The 27,802-nt window shown below is 36.9% G+C and overlaps 1 protein-coding gene across 1 annotated transcript; it reads left to right on the top strand.

The window, feature by feature from the left end:
- On the top strand, window positions 1-27,231 carry LOC139123361 (MAM and LDL-receptor class A domain-containing protein 1-like). The gene is made up of 10 exons (XM_070689512.1): window positions 1-37; window positions 4,667-4,819; window positions 6,243-6,499; window positions 6,990-7,221; window positions 7,347-7,458; window positions 8,119-8,272; window positions 8,929-8,980; window positions 9,436-9,579; window positions 26,569-26,662; window positions 27,099-27,231. Exons 1-10 carry the CDS (start codon window positions 1-3, stop codon window positions 27,229-27,231), a joined length of 1,368 nt encoding a protein of 455 aa, XP_070545613.1.
- The last annotated feature ends 571 nt before the right edge of the window (window positions 27,232-27,802 follow it).

The raw sequence follows: 27,802 nt of genomic DNA on the forward strand, positions 1-27,802 counted from the left end.
ATGTCATCAGATCATTTGACATGCTGTCTACCAAGCGGTATGTCATCTTGATTACAAAGTTATAAGATACAATTGGGAAAAATTATGCTTCACACAGACCGAATTACACATAGATACTGTACAAATGGACAATACTGGATACTGCATTGGCCAACATCCAACAATATCCCACAAACTGTGTGGTAAAATAAATGTTGCTGCTTGACATGAACAGATTCTCTTAGATGTATCTTAAAAATCACTTTGTAAAAAAATTTGTCATCACAATAACAATTGTTCACATCTAACATTTATGATAACTTTTCAATAAAACTGACAACAAAGAAACTTGACATGAAAGCAAAAAATCAAAAGAGCTACAGTAAGTATAGCTTTCATTATCCCTGCATTATGAAACATTAAATACTGAATTACCTGAATCAATATATAAGTCTTACCTGAGGATACTGAAATTTCACCAACATTTTAATTTATGCTATGAACGCTTAATTTACACGAAACCGTTTGCTAATATCTTTTGAGGAACAGGAAAACACGTAGATTCGTGTCATAGAATTACTAGTTCTTGAACCGGTTACTGTACCGTGTACATGCATCAACTGATCTGAACGGATTACATCATGCGATCACATGACCTAAACCTTCAATGTTTACGGTAAACAAATATGGCTGTGCCCTTGTCCGACACCTTTGTCTGGCAGTGGTAATGGTTCGTAAACTCATGACACCTACTCAGTATCCAATCGTTGTGTACAAGTAATCATAATCATGCAGTAATCGGAATCAATACAGCAATTTAAGTTCGTTCTATCAATACTTCATGCTTTTTCACGATGTATGCATGGATAAAATAATTTTCTACGCGGTGTATCTTCTTTACATCCATGATCGACGAAATGGCTTTAAAGTTTAATGGAACCAACTGCCTTCATCTGTTCATATTCCCCGTGGCCCGGCCGTGGGGATAACGTCAGTTACACAAACAAATTCGGCGATATTTATTCCTCTTGGCAGTACTGTATTTTAGCAGTGCAATTTCTTCTACTCAAGTTCAACGCGTGCACGCATCCAAATACACCATCATCATATTCTATTCTAATCTGCATTAACCTCCCTACAAAGTACTGTGCACTTGTACAGTTGGGCTCACCATGTCTATTGTTAAAGTCAGTATATTCACAAAGTTCCATATTCAATGACTCATTTTGACTTTTTAAGGTATTATTATTCCCGCGACTAAAACCGCTCATGATACGTTTGTGGCACAACTGCTGCACTGTGCAGTATGTTTGGAGTTGGTTGTTTTGAAAACATACACACGTGGACATGATACATTTATGAGCTATCATTCATTTCATATAACCTAACGACCATTCTGCTGAACCGCTATCTTTGGAGCATGAAAGTGAAAAAACATTTTTTTGACGTCCACGGTGTCACTCCGGCGCGACGCAACTACTTGAACTGAGGGGCCCACAGCAAAATCGTTCCCCGTGTATTCTTTTGAAGAGATCAGGTTGTTGACAGTCAGAAAATAAAAATCAAACACTGCCGTGTGTCCGTTTGTCAGAACCAATGATCATGAATTTTCTTAAGTCCATTTCATGTTTGATCGATCACATTATTTTGGTGCAAATTGACGGTTCTCGACTCGACTCCCTCGCCGTGCTGGAGGTCGAAGCCTTGTCTGCAGGAAGCTAAGCGGTAGGCCAATCTCCGATTGTCTCTACGGCCAAATCACAGAGCTTAGCAAATTGTACAGCTTTTCAAATTCATTATGCATGTATCATTAATTCAAGTTAATGTTATGTAAACTACGGAATCACCCAGAACGTTTATAGTTTGTTGTCGGGCCGGATGCCTACGGGGAACGATTTTGCAAACGGTTTCGTGTAAATTAAGCGTTCATAGCATAAATTAAAATGTTGGTGAAATTTCAGTATCCTCTGGACTGTATATATTGATTCAGGTAATTCAGTATTTGATGTTTGATAATGCAGGGATAATGAAAGCTATACTTACTGTAGCTCTTTTGATTTTTTGCTTTCATGTCTAGTTTCTTTGTTGTCAGTTTTATTGAAAAGTTATCATAAATGTTAGATATGAACAATTGTTATTCTGATGACAAATTTTTTTACAAAGTGATTTTCAAGATACATCTAAGAGAATCTATTCATGTCAAGCAGCCACATTTATTTTACCACACATTTTGTGGGATATTGTTGGATGTTGGCCAATGCAGTATCCAGTATATTGTCCACTTGTACAGTATCTATGTGTAATTCCGTCTGTGTGAAGCATGATTTTTCCCAGTTGTATCTTGAAACGTTGTAATCAAGATGACATACCGCTTGGTAGACAGCATGTCAAATGATTTGATGACATTTTGGTAGCATTAGACTGCTTTTTATAATGAATAAATTTGTGCAGTGGGTGATATCTTAGGAATTGTGATACCAAATTTGATATAAATATGAAGCACTTAGATTTGTTTTATTTATATTGAAAAATTGGTGACTGAGTTACAGATCATAAATTCACATATTCAATGAATAATATACAAGGACATTTCATCAAAATTAATTGCTCTAGATTTCATCAGTCTCCTGATGTATGGTGGTCATACATAGCTCTAGATGTGCTGAACATTTGGTCATTTGCATGTCATGAACATTTGTAATCATGCGATATATCAGTTCTCAATATGCATAATTGAACCAGCCCACTCAGATACACAGATCATATTTAGGTTTTGTTACTATGAAAGTTTGATAACTCTGAAATTCTAATTATTAGCACATTTAAAAAATTCTGTAATAAGTCCATATATCAATATGAACTCACAGATTTTAACCAACCTATAATACTGATTGAACATATTTAAATGTACTATGTGTATACATTTGAAAGGTTCATTAATGTGTGTGATATTGTTGTAATATACTAATTTGTATATTTAATGACATTCCTTATTTTTTAGCTCACATTTGGTATATGTATTTATACCAAAGAGAGCTTATATGGTAGTGCAACAGCATCTGTATGTGTGTACATATGTATGAATGTATGTATGAATGTATGTATGTATGTGTGTATATATGTATGTATGTTACTGCGGTATATGATGAATTGTTTCCGTGTACATCCAAAACTCCAAAACTGCAACACCTAGCATCTTAGTATTTGGTTTACAGGTGCACCCAGGGATGGATATGTCCGTTTGTTTAAATGACCATGAGAATGTCAAAAATATGCAATTTGAGGTGATAAAACGAAAATGCAGCAAATTGCTAAAACTCTGTAACCACACTCTGGATTTGGTTGAACTTGGTATGCAGGTTATTTATGGTGACTTTTTAAATTTGTTCAAATTCTGGTGAAATTTTGATAGTTGTATTTTTGGGCATTTTTCCCTTTTTGGGTCAAAAATCATTGTCTCTGAAATCGCTCTTCGGATTGCTCTGAAACTTGGTATGCATGTTCCCACGGGTAGTACTCACTGTGCCTGCCACATTGAATAAGTCAAGTGTCATTGACACTATGTTTCAACAGATAAAATATGAGTCAGCTGAATGTGTTCTGGTTTTACTATGTATTGTTTCTATCTACACTATATTAAGTCATACCTCCAGTTTCATTGTGACATCATAATTAGGTCACATTTATGTATATTGATTCTTTTTTTAAGTAGGTCATGTATCCAAGTGGAAATGTATGAAATACCTAAAAGATTATTAGCATAATTGTAAGCATAACGCATTTGCATTGTACAATAAAAGCAAACGTTAATGAACACATTTTCTTACTTTGATTAACACTCAGAATGCACTGTACTAATATCATTGCACCTCATTTTTTTCTCTTCACAGATTTCCACTGGGAGGATTACTATTACGTGAAGATTAATGCAAATCAAAGAACACATTCACAAACACAAATAAAGTGAAATAAAGTTATTGTATACAACTGAATCTCTGTTAATGCATTTACTGAAATAAAAACATAAAGCATAATAATGACATACAACCAAAACCATATACAAAAATATTTTTCCCATATTTCAGAAGTATTTCCGTAGTACTTCAGCAACAAAATACTTTCCTGGTGAATTTTGCTCAGACCATTTATGAAAACTAATGTTACATTTAATCTTGTGACACTATTCAACATATGTCACTTTTTATTCATATCTCTTTTCATGAAATTTTATCCTATACTCACACAAATTTTCTTTTCCATGACGAGTTTTTCTAATGACACACTTTGTTATTGAAACCCATTCTCCCATTTAATGTTACTTATTTCGACTATTACCGCGTGGGCAACTTAAGTTTTACTTCGATTTATTCTGGCAAGATCACATCGTAAGCGGAGATTGGCAGCCATTTTGATTTACTTTGTTTACTGTCACATTGCAAATGTAGTTTGGGAATACTCCAAAACTGATGACGTTTATCGTGCATATCTCGACGTTTACCGTAAAATATCATGGATAATATCTTACTTGAAACTTCACAAGGATGGAGAGATATCGGCGTGGATATATAATTGTCATTCTTATCCCCACTTTAGCAAGCTTAGAAGGTTATAGCGTAGTTAAATCAAAATTTCTCTCGTCTTAGTAAGTTCTTTATCATCGTTTGTCGTTTCTTTTGTATTTTTACAGAAAGTGGAGATGGATATAGCTGTGACTTTGAGACCGGCATGTGTGGTCTGTCAAACAAAGAGGGCAACCCAGTGAAGTGGGTTCGGAATCAGGGTAGTACACCAACGCCGAATACAGGTCCATCTACTGATCACACCAAATCTAACAATCAAGGTAAAATCAAAACTGTCAGATGCAAACGTTAGAATGCCTCGATTTTTAAATAACGAATCAGGCTGCATAATTCGTACCTGGAATGATGGGCTGTTAAATCGGATCCAATCAGAATATCGCCTGTGAGGGGAATTCCTCGATGCTTCAGTTCGACATATACAGTTTTTTTATGATATACTTATCGACTCGCACTGCCAATCGATGGTCTACTACTTAGTTTGCTGGGGCTGAGGTTTCAGCCTATCCAGACTCCCTAACGTATCTATTTCCGGTTCATGTGTCGCGTCTGTGCCCTAGACAAAGCCACTTACTAAGACAGCGAAAACGTGTATTTGTGGCGGTGATCCGGCGCAAAAGAATTTTATTGGTTTCTTTCAGATCCTTCTGAGTATAGTAAAGTTTTCGTCTTGTATGGGTAGTCCGACCATAACCACGACTTATTAAACACATACTGCAGTGTAGAGTCGTAGTTGGAGGAATATCTGTACACGATCGAAACTTTCAGTCTTGAGGCATTGTAATAAATCGGGCACCGAGGGCGCTGTTCTGAAAGTACACTTGGCGGCGTACTATATCACTTATAGTGTTACACATTCTGCACAGAAATAACTATTTTTAGTGAAGCAAATTAATCCCTCTTATCTCCAAATGTTCCTGTGTGAGCCACAACGTGAAAGTCACTCGTTACCAATAAGTTCGTTCTTAATGTGTTATTCCATAAATGTTATTCAGGAGAGAACAATTCTGTCACACATGTTGGTCGATTATACACATCTTATTATTTTAAAATATGTAAATCCTACACCTAGAGGTTGGACACAACCATGTGCACTCACGTTAAACATTGTCTACCGTCAGCAAAGAAGTCCAAACGTGACTTTTTAGTTTGTATATTCGTTTCAACAGCTTGATACTGAGAGTAATTTTTCAATCAGGAAAATTGCATGAAAGAAGTACAACCATTTTGCATCTTCAATTCGCACATAAAGGCGTGCAATTTGCAGCTTTTATCAAGCAGATGAATACTTTTTGTGGGAAGGACATTCAAGGTGAGATGTGCCGAACAGTGCATATGTAATCATTTTTATCCAGACATAGCAAGAAAGTTGAAGTATCACGAGAGTTTCGTGCGTTAAAAGTATACTTTCACCTGTTCCAATTTTTCCACAGTTTCCATGGAAAGAGAAAATCTAACCAATCACAGATTTTAAGCGGGTGACCGCTTTTTAAAAACAACGCCCTCACATGGGCATTTTGAATACCAATATATTTTGACCATATATGGGCATATTTAGATTACAGGTGACTGTATACCTTTTGTGACATATTTGAGTTCAAGTTGGAAAATAAACGCTCAGAGTGTATTGTGATAACTATATTGCCTGTTTAACCATTTTAACCGTCTAATTGCTTATATCTGTAGGGTACTATGCCTTTGTTAACGCTGTTCTCCTAGGCAACGGCGGGAAAACCACCATGTTTACCGAAAAAATCAGCGCAACAATCGACAGCTGTTTGAAATCCTGGTACTACATGTATGGACAACATTGTGGGTTCCTGACGATAACTGTTGTAGACGGGAAAACTGGAACCTCAGCTACTATCTGGAAACGATGGTTCGACCAAGGAGATGGATGGATTCTTGGCCAAGCTAACATCATCTCCAAGGAATCCTACACGGTGGGTTACGGTGGTACGTACCTGGAAACTGAAATACTCAATTGTTGCCAAATCTTTCCTCAAGGAAACGTTAAACCATTATCTTTTCTTGATCAAGATTCAAAATCAGGGTTTAAGTGTAAATTTGGTATTGAGAAACAAACTAGCGGCATTTGAAATTCAAATTAACGGCTGATGCTATGTTAACTCTATAAGGAAAATTAAATATTCACGAAAATAAAACCATAAAATCTTCAATTACTTCACAAACTTCAAAATGAATCTACAAGAATAGTAGACTAGGAAAAGTTTTGTAAAAACCAGAGTGTCGGCATATCTGTCCCTGAGGCACATTCTATCATAAGTGTATATAGATAAAAAAGTAATTTTAAATATTTCAAAGGAAATAAATTTAGTAATTTGTGAACTAGAAGTTATTTTTTTCTTGAACGCTCGCTTTGACATATCTGGTCTGGCCAGGTTAAAATTGTCGTATGTCATTTATTTCCAGATTGAATTTGAGGTATACCATGGCATAGCTATCAACGTGTTCGAAGGTGACGTTGCATTGGATGACATCACTATAGTCAGTGGTTCTTGTGAAGAAATTGGTGTTTGTGATTTTGACCTTGATATGTGTTCATGGACAAACGATGCTGGAAATGACTTTGACTGGTCAAGACAAAAGGCGGGCGATATAACTGTTGGACCGAAAAAGGATCATACTTTATCGTCTGAAAATGGTAATGTACTGTTTTCATTTACTGTACTGTTTACATTGAGTAATGTCTACTAAAGTATTCAAATTGAATTGTCATCATTTATTTCCACGTTACCTAGCACGTCTTTTTTCTTCTTTTTCGCGTAGGTTATTTTGTTTATCTGGCTTTGCAGTCTTCCACCGGAAGTGACAGGAAATCACGGTTGATAAGTCAACAGTTCAGCTCAACAGATGTCAACGGCAGGTGTCTACAGTTCTGGTAAGTAATCTGCTGTCCTCAGTTCGATTAAGACTATTACAAAAAATGTGCACGATATAGTTTTTAACACAATCAGAATAAAATTGCCTAAAATTAAAATGTTAATAGTTCAAATTTATTTTATAGCAAATGGGCCTACAATACTGTAGAGTATGTTTTCGGCAGAACGTACGGTTGCTAAATCGTCACCTTAGCAGTCAGGAAGTTTGTCTCTTTATTGGAAATGTCATGTCAGCAGAATTATTTCATTGAAAGATTCAATTGTGTCCTCTTACTTAGAAATTACCCATGATGCTTTTACAGTAGTGATATTCTTGCCTACTATCTGTCACACATGTGTTGTTAAAGACTTCTTTTTTTTCTATGTTTGCTCTTGTCGAATGTTAAAACAAAGGGATGCCATGCTAGCATCTACTTTGAATTTCAAATTTAAGCATCAGTCAATATTGGGTAATTTGTTCCTCTGCTAAGAAAGTTTTCACTGTGACTCCTGATTTTCATTTTAATGGAACGTTGAAATCTTTCATTTTTGATCACGTGTAGACCGTTAAAGATAGTGCCGTGTAAGTTGAGTACAAGTTTCAATCTCGACTTTTACAACTGAGGATTAAATTTCCACATTGATTGGCAATTTTCCTTGAATATTTCACTGCATTACAGGTACTACACAGTTGGTTCAACGGGAACAATAACTATCTACGTCGATTATGGATCAACATTTCCATTTGAACAGCCATACTGGAGTTTGACTCGGAGTTCAACGAACGATTGGCAGAGAGGGTTCGTACCTGTCGTTAGCGAAGTTGACTATAAAGTAGGTGACATTCTGTCTTGTTTCCTTTTTGTGAAGTATCGCTTTGAAAGATTTAGTTCCTTGCATGATATAATATGCTGAAGTTTTGCAAATTGTGTTATCTCTATACATAACTCAATATTGTGCCAAGATTGAAAGTCAATGGAACCATAGACCCCGAGGCTTTTCTCGAGGGTCTATGATGGAACTTGATTCAATGCAATGTAACGCTTCTGTATAACTACCGTACTTCAACTGTATTGCATTTATTTACTGAATACTATCATATTTGCTGACCATGACGAGGGATATTCATCCAGGTTTTAAGAATTCGACGCCATTCTAACTGTTCCAAAGGACATGATTTTATATTTTTACATCTACTTTAACTTAGTTTATATAAGGCATTGTCGATTTTGATCACGTCAGCTGAAGAAAAGTAGATGAACGGATCAGAAATTATCTCTGGCCTGTCTTTTGGTGCGGGAGCTTCACGACGGGCATCAGTGTCTCGGTAGTCTTCTGACTTTACTAGAGTCTCTCTCTCTCTCTCTCTCTCTCTCTCTCTCTCTCTCTCTCAGATAGTTATAGAAGTTGTAACGGGAAATGACAGAGACGGTGTTGTAATGATCGATTATGTAACATTTACCATTGGCTGGTGCGATATATTACCGCAGTCTGCCTACCCACCTGTTGATACACAGAGTAGGCCTACAGCGCCCCCACATGGTATGCTACAACTAATATGGTATTTTCGAATAGACACAATAACAACCTATGAAATGTACAGAAACCAAATTTATGCTGTCTTCGTGGATAAGTGAAAAGTGGCTCATAAAAGCCAGTTTTGTAGCCTACATATATTTATGTGCTGTATTATATTTTGATATCGACTGTTTATGGTATAGATCGGCTTTGAAATCTCCCGCAACAGACTGGCCTAAAATCTTGAGTGGAATGGCATGAGATTCTCTATTCCTTTCATAAGTTAAAAGCAGAGATACTCACTTTATTGCCAAATAATAATGTCTTTAATAGTCTCGATCAATACCGTCGTTATTTTAAGTCACCAAATGCATTCTATCACTCACCACCTGTTACGGTGGTCGGTCAAAGTTACTGAAAATTCATGTATCTACATTAGGTAGATAACAAATTATCATTCTTCTTTGACTACATTCCAGTATCAACTCAGTGTGATTGCGACTTTGAATCAGGCTCCCTGTGTTCCTGGACTCAGTCTAAAACCGACCATTTTGATTGGAAACCTATACAAGCTAAGAGCAACGGTGGACATGGCCCTGTCATCGACCAAACTAAAAGAACAGGTAAAATGTTGAGGATAAAACATAGCGATCGCATGCTGGCGCTTCATTCTTGTGTCCTGCAATGGGCGTGTCAAATTATTTTGTTTTACACATTAATATTGTACCGGAAATCATATACTTGTACCAATATTTTCTCTTATTTCTTTCTATTTTTCCCTGGGCCGACAAGGCATAATTCATACTGCAATTAATACTTCGTCATATTATTCCTCATCATCAAACAATGACATGATACGTCATGATTTTACCATCACCGCTGCAAGCAAAATTTATCTGTACTGCGATAGCATGCCTTGAGAATGCAAAGTCGACTGATTGCGATGCTCAGTCGTACACTGCATACACAAGTTCGATTATTGTTCATAAAATTGTTGACTTCACGATTCCTTTTTGAGACATAGCCGGATTTTCATCTCTCTTCATCTCGGCCTGGCCGCAGTGACTTGATCATCGTTCAATATCTTGATGTTTCCTTGAGTCAACAATGTGATACACCTGCGTTTGTAACCTGGGAAGTTTCATCGAACTGTGAATATTGGTATCAATATTCAAAATATTCAAGTGCAGTTCAATTTGGTACTACTTAAAGTTCCTTGACCTTTCAGACTGCTGAACTATGATTTCTCATGGCCATCACGGTTTAGAATTTTTTTCTGTATCGGCCACTCAGTTGACGGTCTAGACGCATTCTCCTTTAATGCATTTTGCGCACAGGATATTCTGCTGAAACTATTTGTTCAACTTTGCTAATAAAATTCTCCTACTAGAGATGATTAAGGTTTTTCACAAAATACCGGGATCTACGTTCTTTAACAACGTACGGCGGAGGGAAAAGTGCATATGCAGTGAGATGTCATCTTGCACAAACATAAACCCCTGATTGTTTTACTGCATTACTATAGCGCATTTATTTACCCCTCATCAAATAGAATAGTATTTCTTTATTAAGCAATAACCCACGCCGCAGGAGGGTATACACGAGATTTTGGTACAATGCGCGACATATAGCACGAGCCGATAGGCGAGTGCTATATGGAGCGAATTGTACCAAAATCGAGTGTATACCCGACTGCGAAGGGGGTTATTGCTATTATATTATATCAACTTGTGTGTCTTTGTTGTCTTATTTGAGTATTTTCATCACTTTAAGCCCAAAATGCAGAAAATGGACGTGTGAGAGATCGATCGTCGGAAATTCTGCGCCCAAGACCGAGCATTTTTATGTTGGGACTACGTACACGCACACAGTATCGTACGATAAATACGCATACGTTCATCAACATTGCATTTTCTTCGCATGCAAAGCGAAGACTATCATTAAAATACCTGCTGCAGACACAGAAAACAGGTCAAGAGTTCAAATCAAAATAAAAAGTAACAATTTTTTCGTAAATTTAAATATGAACAATAGTCCTGGGTTTTTTTGCATACTAAAAATAGATTTGTCTCATTCTGTACCGCTTACGCGTATACGGTATACATCGACCGTCGCGACATTCAGAGGTGGTACAGTGAAGTTACAGGATGTATTTTTGATGGATAATTCGGACGTACCAGAAAACATGCAGTTTTGAAATAATCCAGACGTACGATGACTGCAATTGTGATGATGTACAGTGTGTGTTGCCCGATGCAGCGAGAGCTGGACGCTGATATTGTTCGTGGCATTTGATGTCAAATTTTGTCGCAGTCGCCAGGAGTCGTCCCATTGTTATTTTGAACTTCTTGGTCAACATCGTTAGGACACCCGGTCTGTTACAGCCTAAACTTTCGTAAGGAGTCTTTCCACAGTAAAGCGCAACATTTGACATTCCCAATTTTGGAGCTCTAGCTTTTTCAATGATAACAGCATTCACACAGAATGATATTATTTTTAGTAAGTACTACATATGAACATATATAAAAATAATATTAAAGCTGTATGTCCAGCTCAACAAAAATTATAGATTTTTATCTTTGTAAATATGGCCTCTATTGCTCACCATTTTGTGACATTTTGTACCCCTGTAACATTAGGAAGGGATATTTACAATATTTATACCATTTGAATTGATTTCAAATGCAAAGTAGTAATGTATTATAAGCAATTACGAACTAAATTTATTCTTAGAAAAAAAGCACTAGGGAAAGGGCCAAATATTATGCCCAAAAATATTGCTAACGCGTGTAACAATGTCTGTCCAACTCTATGCGAATTGATAATATGAGAACAATAAATATAGTGAAGGCTGTAAGCTGCAACAAACCACTCATACATTTGACTAACAATGAAATCTTCCACTATGTAACATTCTTTATTCTGTCTTTATTGAAGCTTGGGTTCTCTTGCAGTTAAAAATATTTCTGGAAGGCGTGTGTCCACATGTTACACGTGTTAACTCATTTCCAAAATCAAGATTTAAAAAAAATTCTTTTGGTATACATTGCTGAAATTTTGTCATTTGAGGGTGCCCTAAAGTTCATGTTTTATGGCGCAATTGAATATAAACCGATGGCCACCATTACAGAGAGCACCTGAATGGCAGGATGTGTGTCCTCTTTGTTACACGCGTTACCGGTGTTACACGCGTGGAAGTAATTGTAGTTTAATTAAATACTGGATAGAATAATGTTAATTTGTTTTTTAGTGTGACAATTCTATCTGTATCAGAAAGTTACTGAAAGCTTTCTTTACAACTATTGATGCACCTTAGATGCCCATATCGTTTATGAACGAATTGGACAGAACTGATGATGTCTGTCCAATGTTACATACGTTATCCCATAGACAATACAGGGGTCTTCCCTCTGTTGTCTATATGGTTATCCACAGAGCCAATTTATAACAATTCACATCATAATTCTGAGGTATTTAACTTCGTCATGACATATACATATATAAATCAATCAAGTACATTTATTCAGAATGGAACACACACAATTTGTGTATAAAGCCAATCCAGTGTCTCTATATGTTACTTACGTTGCCAGTTGCCATAACGTTGCATCAGATATCCTCCTCTTCTGATAATATTAAGATTAAAACATCTTCTGAAGTGTGTTTCTAGTTCTTGTAGACTAATGGGTTTCTTTCAAACTTGGCACAGGGATGATAATGGGATACATGTGATCAAATACAATACAATGTCATGTCTGTCCATGTTACACGCGTTACTGTTGCCGCGACAATTTGCCCTCCTTCTTAAACAAAGAAATTATTTATCTTAAAAAAAATATTTTTAGATGACACACCTGTAGTACTGTCCACCCACTCAACTTTTAGATTCAGATTAATAAATTTAATTTTTGACCTTATTGTCACAAAAGTGGTTGCACTTTACCGTGGAATGACTCAAAGAATATCTGACATACTGTTACTGTGAGGAAGTGTCAATTTATTAGTGTGTGAACGAATACTAGCTTCATTTTTAAAGAGCGGTAGGATATATCACGTCTCGATTCCCGCAATATCAAGAAAAGTGCACGGTGCGCTGTCGCCTCAATGCGTTCACTTACATCACACTCAAATGTGCTGCTTCAGAGATGTATTTTATCATCGATCCCAACTTATTTTCACCAAGAGGTGAGTTACAGACCCACACTTTATCTGTGTATCAAAATTCGGTATTCTTTCTTTGAAACAAAGCGGACCGTTTCGGTTTTTCGCGAGGGTCTATGGTTTAGATAGGTACGTTCAAATGCAGCGAGTGGGAAATTTTCGAAAATGCTGGTTTAGGGGCCCGTTTTACCACTGCTATCAGTGCTAAAACAGTATTTTAGCATCGGTGGAATGAGCTCTCGTCCAATCAGAATGGCGCATGGTAGCATGATATAATATAATTCTTTATTTAGCATATGTACACTGTAAGTCAGGGCAATTAAGTATTTGGTGCCTTAATAAAATATTTGATTTTCGACATTAAATATTTCATCGACGATTTGCGTTCTGTTTGCGTGTTACTGAAGGAAATGGTTGGTATATTTACATTGAAAGTGAGGACCAGACTGTGGGTGATAAAGCCCAGCTCTGGAGTGAAGTCATACCCGCATCGACCCAATCGTGTGTCACATTCTGGTACCACATGTACGGCACTCACGTAAACAAACTAAAAGTTTATACCAAAGTAAAGGATACGACATCACGACTTCGTATTTGGCTAAGAGAGGGCAGTGTTTCATTTTCGTCAGCAGACGACTTTCAGGTATCAAAATTATGCTGCTTAGAATTTTGCCCTGACACTGGAACACTATTAACCCTTTGAGCGCCAAAATCAACTTTTGTCACCTTTAGAAAATATGCTCCAGTCAATTTTTTTCAGATTTTTGTCAAAATTTTCATAACAAACTGTAGCCAATGAAATGTGATGTCCATTTGGTCCAAAATTATCAAAAAAATAAAGAAAAATTCATGAAAATTGGTAAAAATGTTTCATTAAAATTTTGGTGGGAACAATTACAGCACTCAAAGAATTAAATCGTGAGTTTTTATAACAATGTCTCCCGTGACACTTTGTATATGTATTGTATATACTAATAAAGTATTTCCTGGTGAGTTATACGCTGGCCAGTAATTATTCCGCCCCTTGCATTTCTTAAAGTAGATAAATCAATCCGTTCTCCTTACTATGTCGATTATTCCCTGCATTGAAGTTCGTAGCAAGCAGCGCACATTTACATGACAACTGTTCTAAATGGTTTCAACGCTTACATACCAGTATTTGACAATTTAGCCTATAGGTGATGTTTGTAAAATTGATTGACCGTTTTGCTAAAATTGCTTTCACAAAGCTCATCTTCGAAGCTCAATGTGGAAGCAGTTACCATGGAGACATTGCGCTGGACGGAATCTTGTAAATGAACGGAGAATGCCAATTTCCAGGTAAGTTGAAGAAGACACTGTCGTCAATTGAAGATCTATGTCATAACACTAAGCGCTAAAATTCATCATCAGACTTTTCTTAGTATTCTCCACAGCTATAATTGAAATTCACTTCATCAGAATTGCTTAGTTTTTCTTAGGGAGCCTTCAGTAATTACAGGGGGTGGGTGGGCCGGGGGAAGTGGGGGGGGGGAGGGTCACTTTTTAGAAAAACAGTTCAAGGGGGAGGGTCACTTTTTATAAGCCTATCTTGGGGGGGGGGGAAGATCACTTTTGACAGAAGCTGATTTTATGGCTAAAACTTTGATTGTCCGTGTGATTTGTTCCTGAATAGGAAATCACCAACAAAATACATACATACATACATACATACATACATACATACATACATACATACATACATACATACATACATACATACATACATACATACATACATACATGCATCCATACATGCATACATGCATCCATGCATCCATCCATCCATCCATCCATCCATCCATCCATCCATCCATCCATCCATCCATGCATCCATCCATGCATGCATGCATGCATGCATGCATGCATCCATCCATGCATCCATGCATGCATGCATGCATGCATGCATCCATCCATCCATGCATGCATCCATGCATCCATCCATGCATGCATGCATCCATGCATCCATCCATGCATGCATGCATCCATGCATCCATCCATCCATGCATCCATGCATGCATCCATGCATCCATGCATGCATCCATGCATCCATGCATCCATGCATGCATGCATCCATGCATGCATCCATGCATGCATGCATGCATGCATGCATGCATCCATCCATCCATCCATGCATCCATCCATCCATGCATGCATCCATCCATGCATCCATCCATGCATGCATCCATCCATGCATCCATGCATGCATGCATGCATGCATGCATGCATCCATCCATCCATCCATGCATCCATCCATACATACATACATACATACATACATACATACATACATACATACATACATACATACATACATACATACATACATACATACATACATACATACATACATTATCCACAAGTTCCACAAGCAAAGAAGATGCAGTGATATCCTACATTAAACACCTTGAACAGTTAAGACTTATAAAAAACAAGAGACAAAAACATATGCAACAGGTGGAAAAGTATATATCAATTATCAAATGTACGTAAATGCAAAGATATTGTCAATTTTATATTGGAAAAAATTGTGCATAGTTCTCTCATAGACTACCATGTACAGTAAATCAACATTTGAGTGAAATTCCAAATAAAAATTCCTTGCACAACCATAGACTTATAACCACTCTAGTTTAATCAAAAACATTAATATAAATAATCAAGCACACATAAATGCACAGATTTACCTAGTTTTGTATTGGAAAAAAAATATTCATAGTTTCATCATAGACCGCCATGCATAGTGAATCAACATTTTAGTGAAATTCCAAAATCAAATTTCTTGCACAAACATGGACTTATAACCACTTTAGTTCAATCAAAAACATTAATATAAATAATCAAACGCACATACATGCACCGATTTACCTAGTTTTGTAGAGGAAAAAAATATTCATAGTTTCATTATAGACCACCATGCATAGTGAATCGACATTTCAGTGAAATTCCAAAATCAAATTTCTTACACAACCATACACTTGTAACCACTCTAGTCTAATCAAGAACATTAATATCAATAATCAAGAGTTCACAAATGTAAATATTTACCTATTTTTGTATTGGAAAAACTATTCATAGTTTCATCATAGACACCATGGATAGTGAACAAACTGTTTAAATAAAATTCAGAAATCAATTTCTTGTATACAAATGCACATTTTACTTCCCTATTCAAGCAAAGTACATTTAAATACATTATCAAACATATATAATATACAGATATAGTATGTTTTGTTGGGGGGATATTGTCAATAATTTGCCTGATAGACTCCACGTATTATGATTTGATATTTTTGGATGACGCACTAAATCAGCCACATCTTGCCTTCTTATAGTTGCACAAAATATTGTGACCCTCCCTCAAATGTATGAAATACTATATCTCTTCAAAAATTCTCGCATGATAAATTGTGACTGTCCCCCCAAAAACACCAGCCCTCCCCTCTTTAATTTGTCCCTAACATAACAATTGAACCAATTGTTATGTAAATTGGCTAATACTGTTTCAGTTATTCCTGGGGAGAATACCGCAGTGATTGGGGGGGGGGGGTCAAGTTTTAGAATGTCGGACAAGGGGAGGGTCACAGTTTAGACAGGAGGATCGGGGAGGGTCACATTTTACGGTACAGGTGTGCGCGAAATTCCCCCGGCCCATCCCCCTGTAATTACTGAAGGCTCCTTTAGTTAAAGTTTTTTATGCCTTGAAAAAAAATCGTACGTAGTTGCGTATAAATATGATAACTGTTTTGTGTGCTTGATCACGTTAAGTACTGTATTTCACATGCTCTCTCTCTCTCTTTCCGGGAATACATTGATACAGTGCGTCGAAGATGTTGCTATGTATACATGATATGAATTTGAATCTATTTCAGTGGATCGGAGCGCATGTAGCGGATTTCGGTTAATTACAGCCTCCCCTAACTTCATTGCTGCAAGGGCCTAAATTACAACAATGCTCTAAAACTGGTCTTTCGCTCAATGTAATTTTGAGATATTTATTCAAAGTTTAATGAAAAACTAAACAAAATGCTTAGGCACAAACACATAACAAGATGCCCTTGGGCTTCTATGGCATGTTCCATTGCACTTGTAGGTAACTTTAAAAATCAAAGTTTTATTTATGTGTTAAAAATGTTACATTGACGGACGAGATAGTCTAGGCAAAACAACCCATACGAAAAAGATGTCGGTTTCGGGTTACACTTTTTCAGTCCGATAAACCCCATACTTTCTGGCTCTTCTGGTAGAAAGTCCTCCCCTATGATAAAATGTCGAAGCCAATGGCTGATGAGACAATGTTTTCTCAGGATGGGAGTTCACATACCAGAAGAGCCCTCGTACTCGGGTTTTATCCAATATTCGTACATCTATTGCGATAAGCGAGGTGCAAAGTTGTATGCAAATGAGAACAAGTGTTGCGAAGTGTAGCGAAGCTAAATTAACACTATCTGAAAACTTAATGTGTTAGAAGTGTTGGTTTATATCGTATTATACCACTCATGGTCATGTGACACATTGTTCTCACCGTACGTTTATTATCGTAACACCAATTGTTCTTATGCAAATAAGTAAACCATTACGGTTCGTTGATATGGAAATTAGTAAACCTTACAGTTTAATGAATAGACTTCATTATCATATGAATACAAACGTAAGGTTTACTACTTTCCATATCAATGTACGCGTAAAGGTTTACTTATCTATATACATACAAACGAAAATCAAACATCTGGCAGTTTGTACACATGGCAACTTTTAATGAACTAGCGAAATTACATTTCAATGACAACTTATCACCGTGTTGATTTTGAATGAAAATATGGCCAGATGAACTTGTGTACGAGGTCATTAAACGTAGTGGTATCTGACGAGCAGCACGGAGAATGGTACTCTTCAACTTTTACATCAACTTTTATCACAAGTTGTGGGGATTGTAAAGCGTTAGACACGGTTTTCTGCAGGAAATTGCTGAAACGCAGTGTACTTGCGAAATTCTTCATCAGGACGATGACCAGTGCATTCTTTAAATAGTTGTTCATCGAAGCCCTTATTCATACAAAGAAGTTGCTTCAGCAACCTGAAATTAATGAAAATAATAATTGAAAAATATTGCCGTCGAAAAGGAATGACATTTGAGCGGAAAGTAATGGAATCCCACACTTGAAACTCCGTTCAAAGGACAACACTCAGCGGGCGGGATAGACACCTTGCATCGAACGTTTCAAATATTATCATGTTACATTAAACTGGCCTTTCAAAAACACGATGGAAGAAACAATAACGATAACTGTCACGCCGGGAAAATGTAAGAAAATAATTGAAACTAACCTGCCCAAATGGCCGGTATGATATCCAGATATTCCACACATCCACAAATGAATATTTCGCTGCTTTTAACTGGAGTTGTTTTAAGTTTCTCGCTTCGGGCACGTCCCCATGCATCCGACACTGACACGCCTGATCCGGTAGGCTTGCGTGTATTTTGAAGTACGCGAGATCCTTGTATTTCAGTCAATTGTGCACTGTTCATGGCAACAGGAAATCTTTCACTTTCATGTTTGCCCACAGGGTACACGGGCTTGTTGTTTATTTGTGTCTGTTTGTTTGTGTGTATGTTTGTGTTTGTTTATTTGTTATTTTTAATAAAATAACAGCGAAAAGCTGTTTTGTTAATATTTGTCAATAAAGAGCAGTTTGTTTATTTGTTTGTTTATTTATTTATTTATTTGTTTGTTTGTTTGTTTGTTGATACGTATTTCCGATGGTTAGGGTTAGGGTTAGGCTTAAGTTAGGGTTAGGGTTAGAGTTAGGGTTAGGCTTAAGTTAGGGTTAGGGTTAGGGTTAGGCTTATTCACTCCCTCTATATATTGAGACAAGGGGAGCAACTGGGATTCCAACATCTGTATTTTCAAGTCAAGAAAAACACACCAAATAAATGCCGGACAATTGAAAAATTGGGTTTGTGGTAGCATCATGTCCTGTACTTACCACACCTATCCTTTAATTCGATGGAAAGGGCAAAAATCGGCGATATTTAGCATCTTCCTCCTTTGATTCGTACAGTTTGTACGGCAAAACGTAAGTGTCACACTTTGGCGGGTTAGTACGTCAGAGAAATTCAAATCGGACCAATCAGGCAGCTTGTTAGACTCACAGCAGTATACGCGAACGCCAGTTCTCAAGCGACTATACCACAGCAAGATGCAGTCGTGCCTATGACTAAAAAAGTCGTTGATTCACTGTTCATGACAACGGATCATACTGTTCATGACAACGGATCATACTTTAACCATTAAAAGATGTAAAAACAATGGGAAACTCGAGTTCCCTTGACAGCAACGTAAGGAAAATGACACGTTTTTCCAGTACTTTCTTTGTTCTTTGACCCTGCTCACCCCGTCGCCTAAATAGAATAGTCTCACACACGTCTGCCATGGTTTATTTTCATTGACGGCCACGATGTCTGTTTTCATGTGAACATGCAGTTGCTTTTGTTTGAAGCAATTATCCTTTCATTTGTGAAGCTTTTTTTCCTGCTGACTATTACAATCACTGCTATGTTGTTGTTTTCACAAGATGTATACGGTTTGATACAGGAATATTGAGTTGCCTTTCCGTGTAGGCAATATGCATGCCATGCCAGTTCACATACACTCAGATCAGCAGCATACATGTACATGACGTCTTTGTTTCAAGTTTAGGGTTTTTTTCGACGCTGAAATTTTACCAAAATGTCACTTCTGTATTCAGAGATTGTGTAATCAATACCTTTGGATAAAGTTGATTTGGAAAGCGATAGACACATCCAGAGGAGTTGAAAAAATCGTGCATAAAATTAGCATAAGTTAAGCGACCGTGGCAGAAAAAAATGGGATGCTCGAGCCCCTCCACAGTTTTTACCACCGTTCAGTGTTGCCGAACCGGGGGCTTACAGTATACTCGGACGAGTACAGTATTGTTCGTAGTTGGAAGGTTACTGCCCGTAGTTTACTTTCGATAGCTAGAAAACTATTAGAATTGAACCAATACCAAGAACAACTTTTCCAGCCGCGGAAATTCAACCGTGGCGTGGCGACGGTCTCTCTGTATTTGTTTACTTCCGGGTTTACGCTCATGTTTTTTTTCCATTTAGGCTCGTATATCTCACGAACTGATTGGAAATGAGTGCGTTTCGCACAGATGTATAGTTGAAGTACTCTAGTGGAACCTTCTTCTCATAAGACCAAAGTGAATGTTGCGGCATACAAAGTTGTCGACGATTCGTAAAGGGAAAATGAACATGGCAAAATGCGCCAAAGTAAAATCATCCTGGTTCGAGCCCCACACGGTAACGTCTCCAGTTCGGGCCAAGGCAGGGCTAACAAGCTATCTGATTGGTCAGATTTGAATTTCACTGACGTACTAACCCGCCAAAGTGTGACACTTACATTTTGCCGTACAAACTGTACGAATCAAAGGAGAAAGATGCTAAATATCGCCGATTTTTGCCCGTTCCATCGAATTAAAGGATAGGTGTGGTAAGTACAGGACATGATGCTACCACAAACCCAATATTTCAATTGTCCGGCATTTATTTGGTGTGTTTTTCTTGACTTGAAAATACAGATGTTGGAATCCCAGTTGCTCCCCTTGTCTCAATATATAGAGGGAGTGAATAAGCCTAACCCTAACCCTAACCCTAACTTAAGCCTAACCCTAACTCTAACCCTAACCCTAACTTAAGCCTAACCCTAACCCTAACCATCGGAAATACGTATCAACAAACAAACAAACAAACAAACAAATAAATAAATAAACAAACAAATAACTGCTCTTTATTGACAAATATTAACAAAACAGCTTTTCGCTGTTATTTTATTAAAAATAACAAATAAACAAACACAAACATACACACAAACAAACAGACACAAATAAACAACAAGCCCGTGTACCCTGTGGTTTGCCGTTAGGTAAAATCCTCTCTGTCATCCAGTGGTATAGCGTTATCAAACTGCGAGCAAAACCGTCCCACTTCGCTTGATTACATTGTGTCGGAGATATAAAAGTATGCGTCCACACTGGTGGCGTGGCCGATACACAGTGACATGCACATGCATCATACCACGTGGCCAATTGATGTGCACCTGGATCAGTGCAGTCAGTTTGTTAGCCAATGAGAAAGCTGTATTAAACTATCTATTGTGTCAGAATTTCAATCCCTAATGACACCAGGTGTTTTAAGGCGCAATGCAAATTGATCATTCTGATAGCACCGCACAACTAGGTCATGATATTTTTCAAATTTCCTCTTTTTTCATGGTATAAGTAGGTAATTGTACAGGTTCTCGTGTGTTTACAATTCTAAACCTCACGGCTTTAGCTGGCAAGTTGTAAACCGCACGAGGCCGCATCATGCCAGCTAAAGCCGTGAGGTTTAGAATTGTTATACCACTCTCCGCCTCGTGCCCATTGTTCTAACCATGCTCTCTAATTTCCATAACCGAATATTTTATTATATACCACCTGGCTTTCTTTTGTTTAAAAAGTGTCCGATTTACAAGCTCTTTTGTTTAAAAGTGTCCGATTTACTAGTAAATCGGACAGTTCTTTTGTTAAAAACTGTCCGGTTTACTAGTAAATCGGACACTTTTAAACAAAAGAACTTGTAAAATGGACACTTTTTAAACAAAAGAAAGTCACGTGGCGACGAGTAAAAAACAAAACAAATGCGAGACATTAACTAGAAGAAATTTATTTCACCATCAAGTACAGAGTAAAGACACTTTAAAAGAATCACCGGACTGAATTAATTTTGCACGACTGTACATCTCAAAATCAATTACAGGTCACCGTGAAATAACGGTATTGATTGCAAATATCACTTCTGTGTTAAGGTTATTGTTATCACGATCATTCGAATCTGAAATTTAAGACTTCAAATTCAGTTGTCAAACACTGAATGTGGAGATTTCAGTCGCCTTTGGCAAAGTTAAATCTAGCTACAGGCAAACACACACGCAGTACCACAGTCATTGTGGATCTAGACATAGTTTTTTTGTACTTGCAGTTTCTGTTGCGCCTTTCTCTGACGTGGCTGTGTAGCTTGGTCTTCCGATTGTGGCCGTTAGCACTGGCGTGACAGGGGGACTTTTCTTTTCCATCTTTGCTTTGGTAGTTGAAGTGCACCAGATACAACTTTCATTTGTACTTCATCCGCCATATCGAAATACGTAGAGCGACTCGACAATTGCGTGTATGCTGCTCAAAGTTTTCGACTCAAATGAGCAAAGCGTGACTCTAACGTCGATCTGCAAACACCTTTTCACTTCATTCAACCAACCAATCAATCAAACATAATTCATACAATTCAAATCAAACCAGGTGCTCAACACGTCATCACACTACAGTAGCAACACATGTCAACTTGTTTATCCAATCATGGTTATTTTTTATACTTTCGTTCAACAAGGTGTCAAAACGCGTCAATGTTTTCCTGCCAAAGTTTCAACTTGCACTGCACTAAAATTACAAATAAAAACATCCGGCGTGCAAACAAGGCTCTAAAACTCGGCAAAGTCGTGGTATAACACTGTAAGCGAACTCGTAGTCGGCGGTTTACGGAATTTAACGGTACAGTTTGCCATAAAACTCCTCGGCCCTGCGGGCTCGGAGTTTTACAGGCAAACTGTACCGTTAAATTCCGTAAACCGCCTCCTACTCGTCCGTTTACCTATAGTAAACCCACTCGAACCCGTACAATTACCTATACTAAAACGTTGTGTAAAATTTGTACATTCAGGTTTCGTTGATGTATTAAAGTTTGCAACTTGGATCTTGCAGTGTATTTACTTATAATCTATTCAACGTTTAAGAGTCTAGCTTTTAAGGTTACTAGATCTAGTCAGTTGCGGTGGCCTTTTAAGTGTATAAATGATTTGCGTTGTATATCACAGAATCTTTTTGGTCTGTATTTGTTACTTGACAGTGTCGTCAATAAATTTTAGCAAATAATATTATTTTACATTTCAGGTCTAAATACCTGACTGCGCTGCAGGATGTCGTTGTATTTTGGCAAAAAACGGACGACACAGACGATATGAAATTGGAAGAACAATTGCCTCAATAGTTTATTATAAATGTTTGGAGAAAACATACAACGACGATAGACGTCAAAGTGTTTGATTGCGGCCATGTTTATGTAAGAAGTGCAGTCTTTACTTGGTGAACTAATAGCAGCAATTACCAGCTTCAAAGATTTTAACTTTTTGTGAATGATAACAGGGCGTTGATGCATTGCCGTGAATTATTCTTGACAAGTTTATGTACAACACTTTCTTGATTTTAGTAAATTAAGGTCACCTGAATGAAAAGATCACAAAAATGAAATTAAAATCATTCAGCATTTATGTGTATATTTCCCCAAACATCAACGACCAGAGACTTTATTTCAAAAATAAAGTTAACATGAAATAAATATCGTCCTTCACAGCTACAATCTGCAAACATGCAGGATTGAACATTTGTGTGTCGTACAGATTATCAGGCAGGCTGATGCCGTTTTATTGGTAAAAAAAAATTACAATACTGAAGTACTTTTGCATTATTGACAGGATGGAAAATGAAATACCACTTAGAAATTTTAAATTTTAATCACTCAAATATTTTCTTCAAATAATTATTAAGACTTTATTGTTATCGTTACTTAATGCTGAAAAAGGTTGATAACATCCCCAGGAACCTTTTCCCTCTTTATAGTAAATACCTGTAAGACAAAAGACGACTTGGTATCTCCGGCATCCGAATCAGCTGGATGGTTGCCTTCTTATTTCTATTCCTAGCAAAATTTACAAAGCGGGACCATTCAGATCCAATCGATGAAATAAAGAGCGGTGTTCCTGTAAGAGAAGTATATCTGTCAGCCACTTTGTTCGGTGCTAGACGGATGAATTATTATGTAAATTGCTTGATCTTATGTTATATGTAGCTTGATTCACACTGTTAACTGTTCTAGGGCATACGCCCATAATTGTCTATGATTGAAAACACTAAAAATAAAGTAGAGTTGCGAACTTTGAAAATCTTTTTGCTATCGAACGATGTTATATTTAACCCAAAAGCAAATATTGATTACTTTTAATTTATTTAGAAACTTCAATATGAGTAATTTTAAAACTTCATCGCTTGCAAATATTGATGAAATAAAACATGTTCAAGCTAGGTCCTTGACGTTTGATGACGCACTCACAAGCGTTTGTGATTGCAATGGCGGCGACCACATAGCTATGGAGAAAATTCTTATTCTACTAAAGTGACGGGTGCATATCAGTAAGCGACTTGTGACCGGCCTTGGTGGTCCATTGCGCGAGCTGTGGTAATGAAATTACGAATAACTTTTCTAAAAGAACTTTTAAAGAAATTGCATTTTAAGTAGGCAAATGGTTTTCAAAAACTTACTGAATGATGGTTTGCCGATAATAATATCACTACAGCCTATAGAAACTTGCTTTACCACCAATAATACTGCCATAAACATAGAGACGAGGCTGGATTATGTCATCGATCAGTATCTAGATGAATTGGCTATCAATCCACTATATTCAATGAATGAGGTGCCTGTAAGTCACGTTCATTTTATTTTCTGTCCTGAATACCATTCTTGACTACCTCTGATCAATTTTCTCTTTAAATATGAACACTATGGTGACGAGTTATCTTCTTTCACAAGCACAACATACATACATACATACATACATACATACATACATACATACATACATACATACATACATACATACATACATACATACATGCATGCATGCATGCATGCATGTTTACATTCAGTTGGTCTCCATTTATTAATGATATATATATATATATATATATATATATATATATATATATATATATATATATATATATATATATATGTACATACATACATACATATATATATATATATATATATATATATATATATACATACATACATACATACATACATACATACATACATACATACATACATACATACATACATGCATGTTTACATTCAGTTGATCTCCATTTATTAATGATATATATATATATATATATATATATATATATATATATATATATAGATCGTTCTATCAATCGATCGATTCATGCAATCATTCAATCGATAGAAACATCGATCGATTGATAGAACAATGCATCGATCAATCAATCGGTCGCTCTATCGATTGATCAATGGATTGATCGATCGAACGAAGATAGCTCTACCCCCATGAATCTATTCCCACGAATCACTTGATCCAATTCGTTATCAGTTGATTTGATAAGATATCGGTAAAATTGTTGATACGTTATCGGTTAGCAAAAATTACTACGTTATCGGTTCGTTACTATATTATTGGTTGATTTGATACGTTATCGGCAAATGTTTATTACGTTATAGTGTTTGCTACGTTATCGGTTAGTTACTGGGTTATCTATTGTAACAGAACCTAGTATAGATGTGAAATGCTGCTTCTACTCATCCAAGATATTACCAAATCATCATCGGAAGAAAGTTCGCAAAATAGCCGAATTTTCTCGATTTTCTCTCGAAATTCAAATAAATATACTTCCTCTGCAAATGTAGCTTATATTCAAGCATATAATTGACTTTTCTTGACATACAATCACTGAATTGTAACGTGAGACATGCTTGCTAAACTTGAACTTCAGATATGAAGGGTTCGTGAGTGATCAGTCCTAACATCCAATATGTTATTCAGTGTCAGTGGAAACTTGATAGCGATTTGATAGTTAGTGCACTGTCATGAGAAGTACTTTGGTTAGTCATAGATCGCAAGCGATGAGTATGAGTTTTCCGACATGCAGAAATCCTTTTGTTTAACTTAAGATTTACATGACATTGTGACAGATACCTGATTAAAACCGTTTAATACTCCTACGGATGAGTGGTGTGAGGTGAGGTATTCGAGTCAGAAAATGTTGTCCCTCTCAAGGAAGCACAAGCGAGTACTCGGCCGAGTGAGGGCGTTTTGGGGTACCCACGAGAAAAGGTCCGCCGGAGCCGTCAAAAAGTTGCAAAAATAGCCAAATTTTCGCATTTTTCTCTCTAAATTCAAATAAATATACTTGCTTTGCAGATTTAGCTTATATTTAAGCATATCATTGATTTTTCCCGACATACAGTCACTTGTAATCTGAGAAATGCTTGCCTAACTTGAATTTTTGATTTGAAAGATTTGTGAGAAATCGGTTTTAGCTGCCAATATGTTACTCAATGTCGCTGGAAATATGTTTGAGATTAGTCAGTTCACTGTCATGCAGAGTACTTTGGTTATCCATAGTTCGCATGCAAAGTAATACCCGAGTTAGAGTTTGTCGACATGCAGAAATTCTTCTTTAACATGAGATTAACGTGTGAAAGATACATGAAAAATAACCGTTTCATAACTCTACAGATGAGTACAGTGATAAGTGGAGTAACAGCGTCAGGAACATTGTCCCTCTCAAAGAAGCAGAGGCGAGTACCCGGCCGAGTGAAGGCGTTTTGGGGTACCCCATGAAAGGAAACGCCCTTATTATGCTATTAATGTGATCCAAATGTTTCCGTCAAAATAATACTGCTACCCACGATATATTTGCACATGAATGCTCGGCAGCAAACTCACGGAAACTCAATATATCTGTAGCAGACAGAAATACTGTAAAGGGCTATTTCTCAGTACACGAGAAGAAAATTAAGCAAAAATTTCATACAAAAAGGTCAGGATCTTCAAAGAAGAAATGATTGTGTAAATATTTGATGGATGAAAACAACAGTCAGATAATTTCTATGCATTTTAAAGTAGATTGATACATTGCAGGGTTGTTTTTGAAAGCTGTTTGATATTCTAACAAGCCATGGGCAAATCCTTATTTAATTATAAAAAGAATATTACTTTCCACAGAGTGGAGATCAATCACATTGTTTGATTCAATTCAATTCAAGTCTTGTTGCGTACATGAGCAGTGGTCCCATAGTGGCAATAGTGTTAGCCAGGGAGAGTGCGATATCATACTGGAGGGAGCTCATAGGGCCAACAAATACATTGAAAGCAAGGGAAACACACCCTGACAGGTAACACACAGTGTTAACAGTCTATGTATTATTAAGGTACTATGCGCCTCGAAAGCGAAAGACTTAAATTTTTGCGCAAACAAAGCTTTCAACCATTCTGTTTCAAAATCAAGAATAAAAATCGGGGATTATCGTGCAAATTTGGTACTAGAGAAATCAAATCGCTCAAGATTTATCGATATTTGAAATTCAAAATGGCCGCCATCCCTGTGTTAACATTATGGAGAAAAATGAACTTGTCGATTTTCAAAAACGAAGATGGTTTTAATGTTTCTTACACCCAGAGCTTTAAAATGAATCCCAACAAGCGATAGATCAGAAAGATTACCTTTCAAAAGTGGTTAATCCAACACCCCTTAAAGGCCTGACAGAACTTTGCAAACAAAAATCAGAAGATCCTGTTGTAAGATCACCATGTATGATTCGTCAACCTTTGTCGTATACATGCCACGAATGAGGACCATTTACATGGGTTGATTTTTAAAAATGAACAAAGGTTGCATCGATTATGCGCCTTCCATTACAACACACACACTGCCGAAGGGGGTATCTGTAGTCTGTTATCAGTATCTGCG

This window comes from Ptychodera flava, chromosome 22 (assembly GCF_041260155.1).
Source record: "Ptychodera flava strain L36383 chromosome 22, AS_Pfla_20210202, whole genome shotgun sequence".
Classification (NCBI taxonomy): Eukaryota; Metazoa; Hemichordata; class Enteropneusta; family Ptychoderidae; genus Ptychodera; species Ptychodera flava.

Excerpts from the sequence above, each read along its gene's own strand:
- LOC139123361 (XM_070689512.1), top strand. The coding sequence starts at position 1 with ATGTCATCAGATCATTTGACATGCTGTCTACCAAGCG. Across the intron at positions 6,500-6,989 it reads TCTCCAAGGAATCCTACACG|ATTGAATTTGAGGTATACCA; the intron begins GTGGGTTACGGT and ends ATTTATTTCCAG. Across the intron at positions 7,459-8,118 it reads GGCAGGTGTCTACAGTTCTG|GTACTACACAGTTGGTTCAA; the intron begins GTAAGTAATCTG and ends ACTGCATTACAG.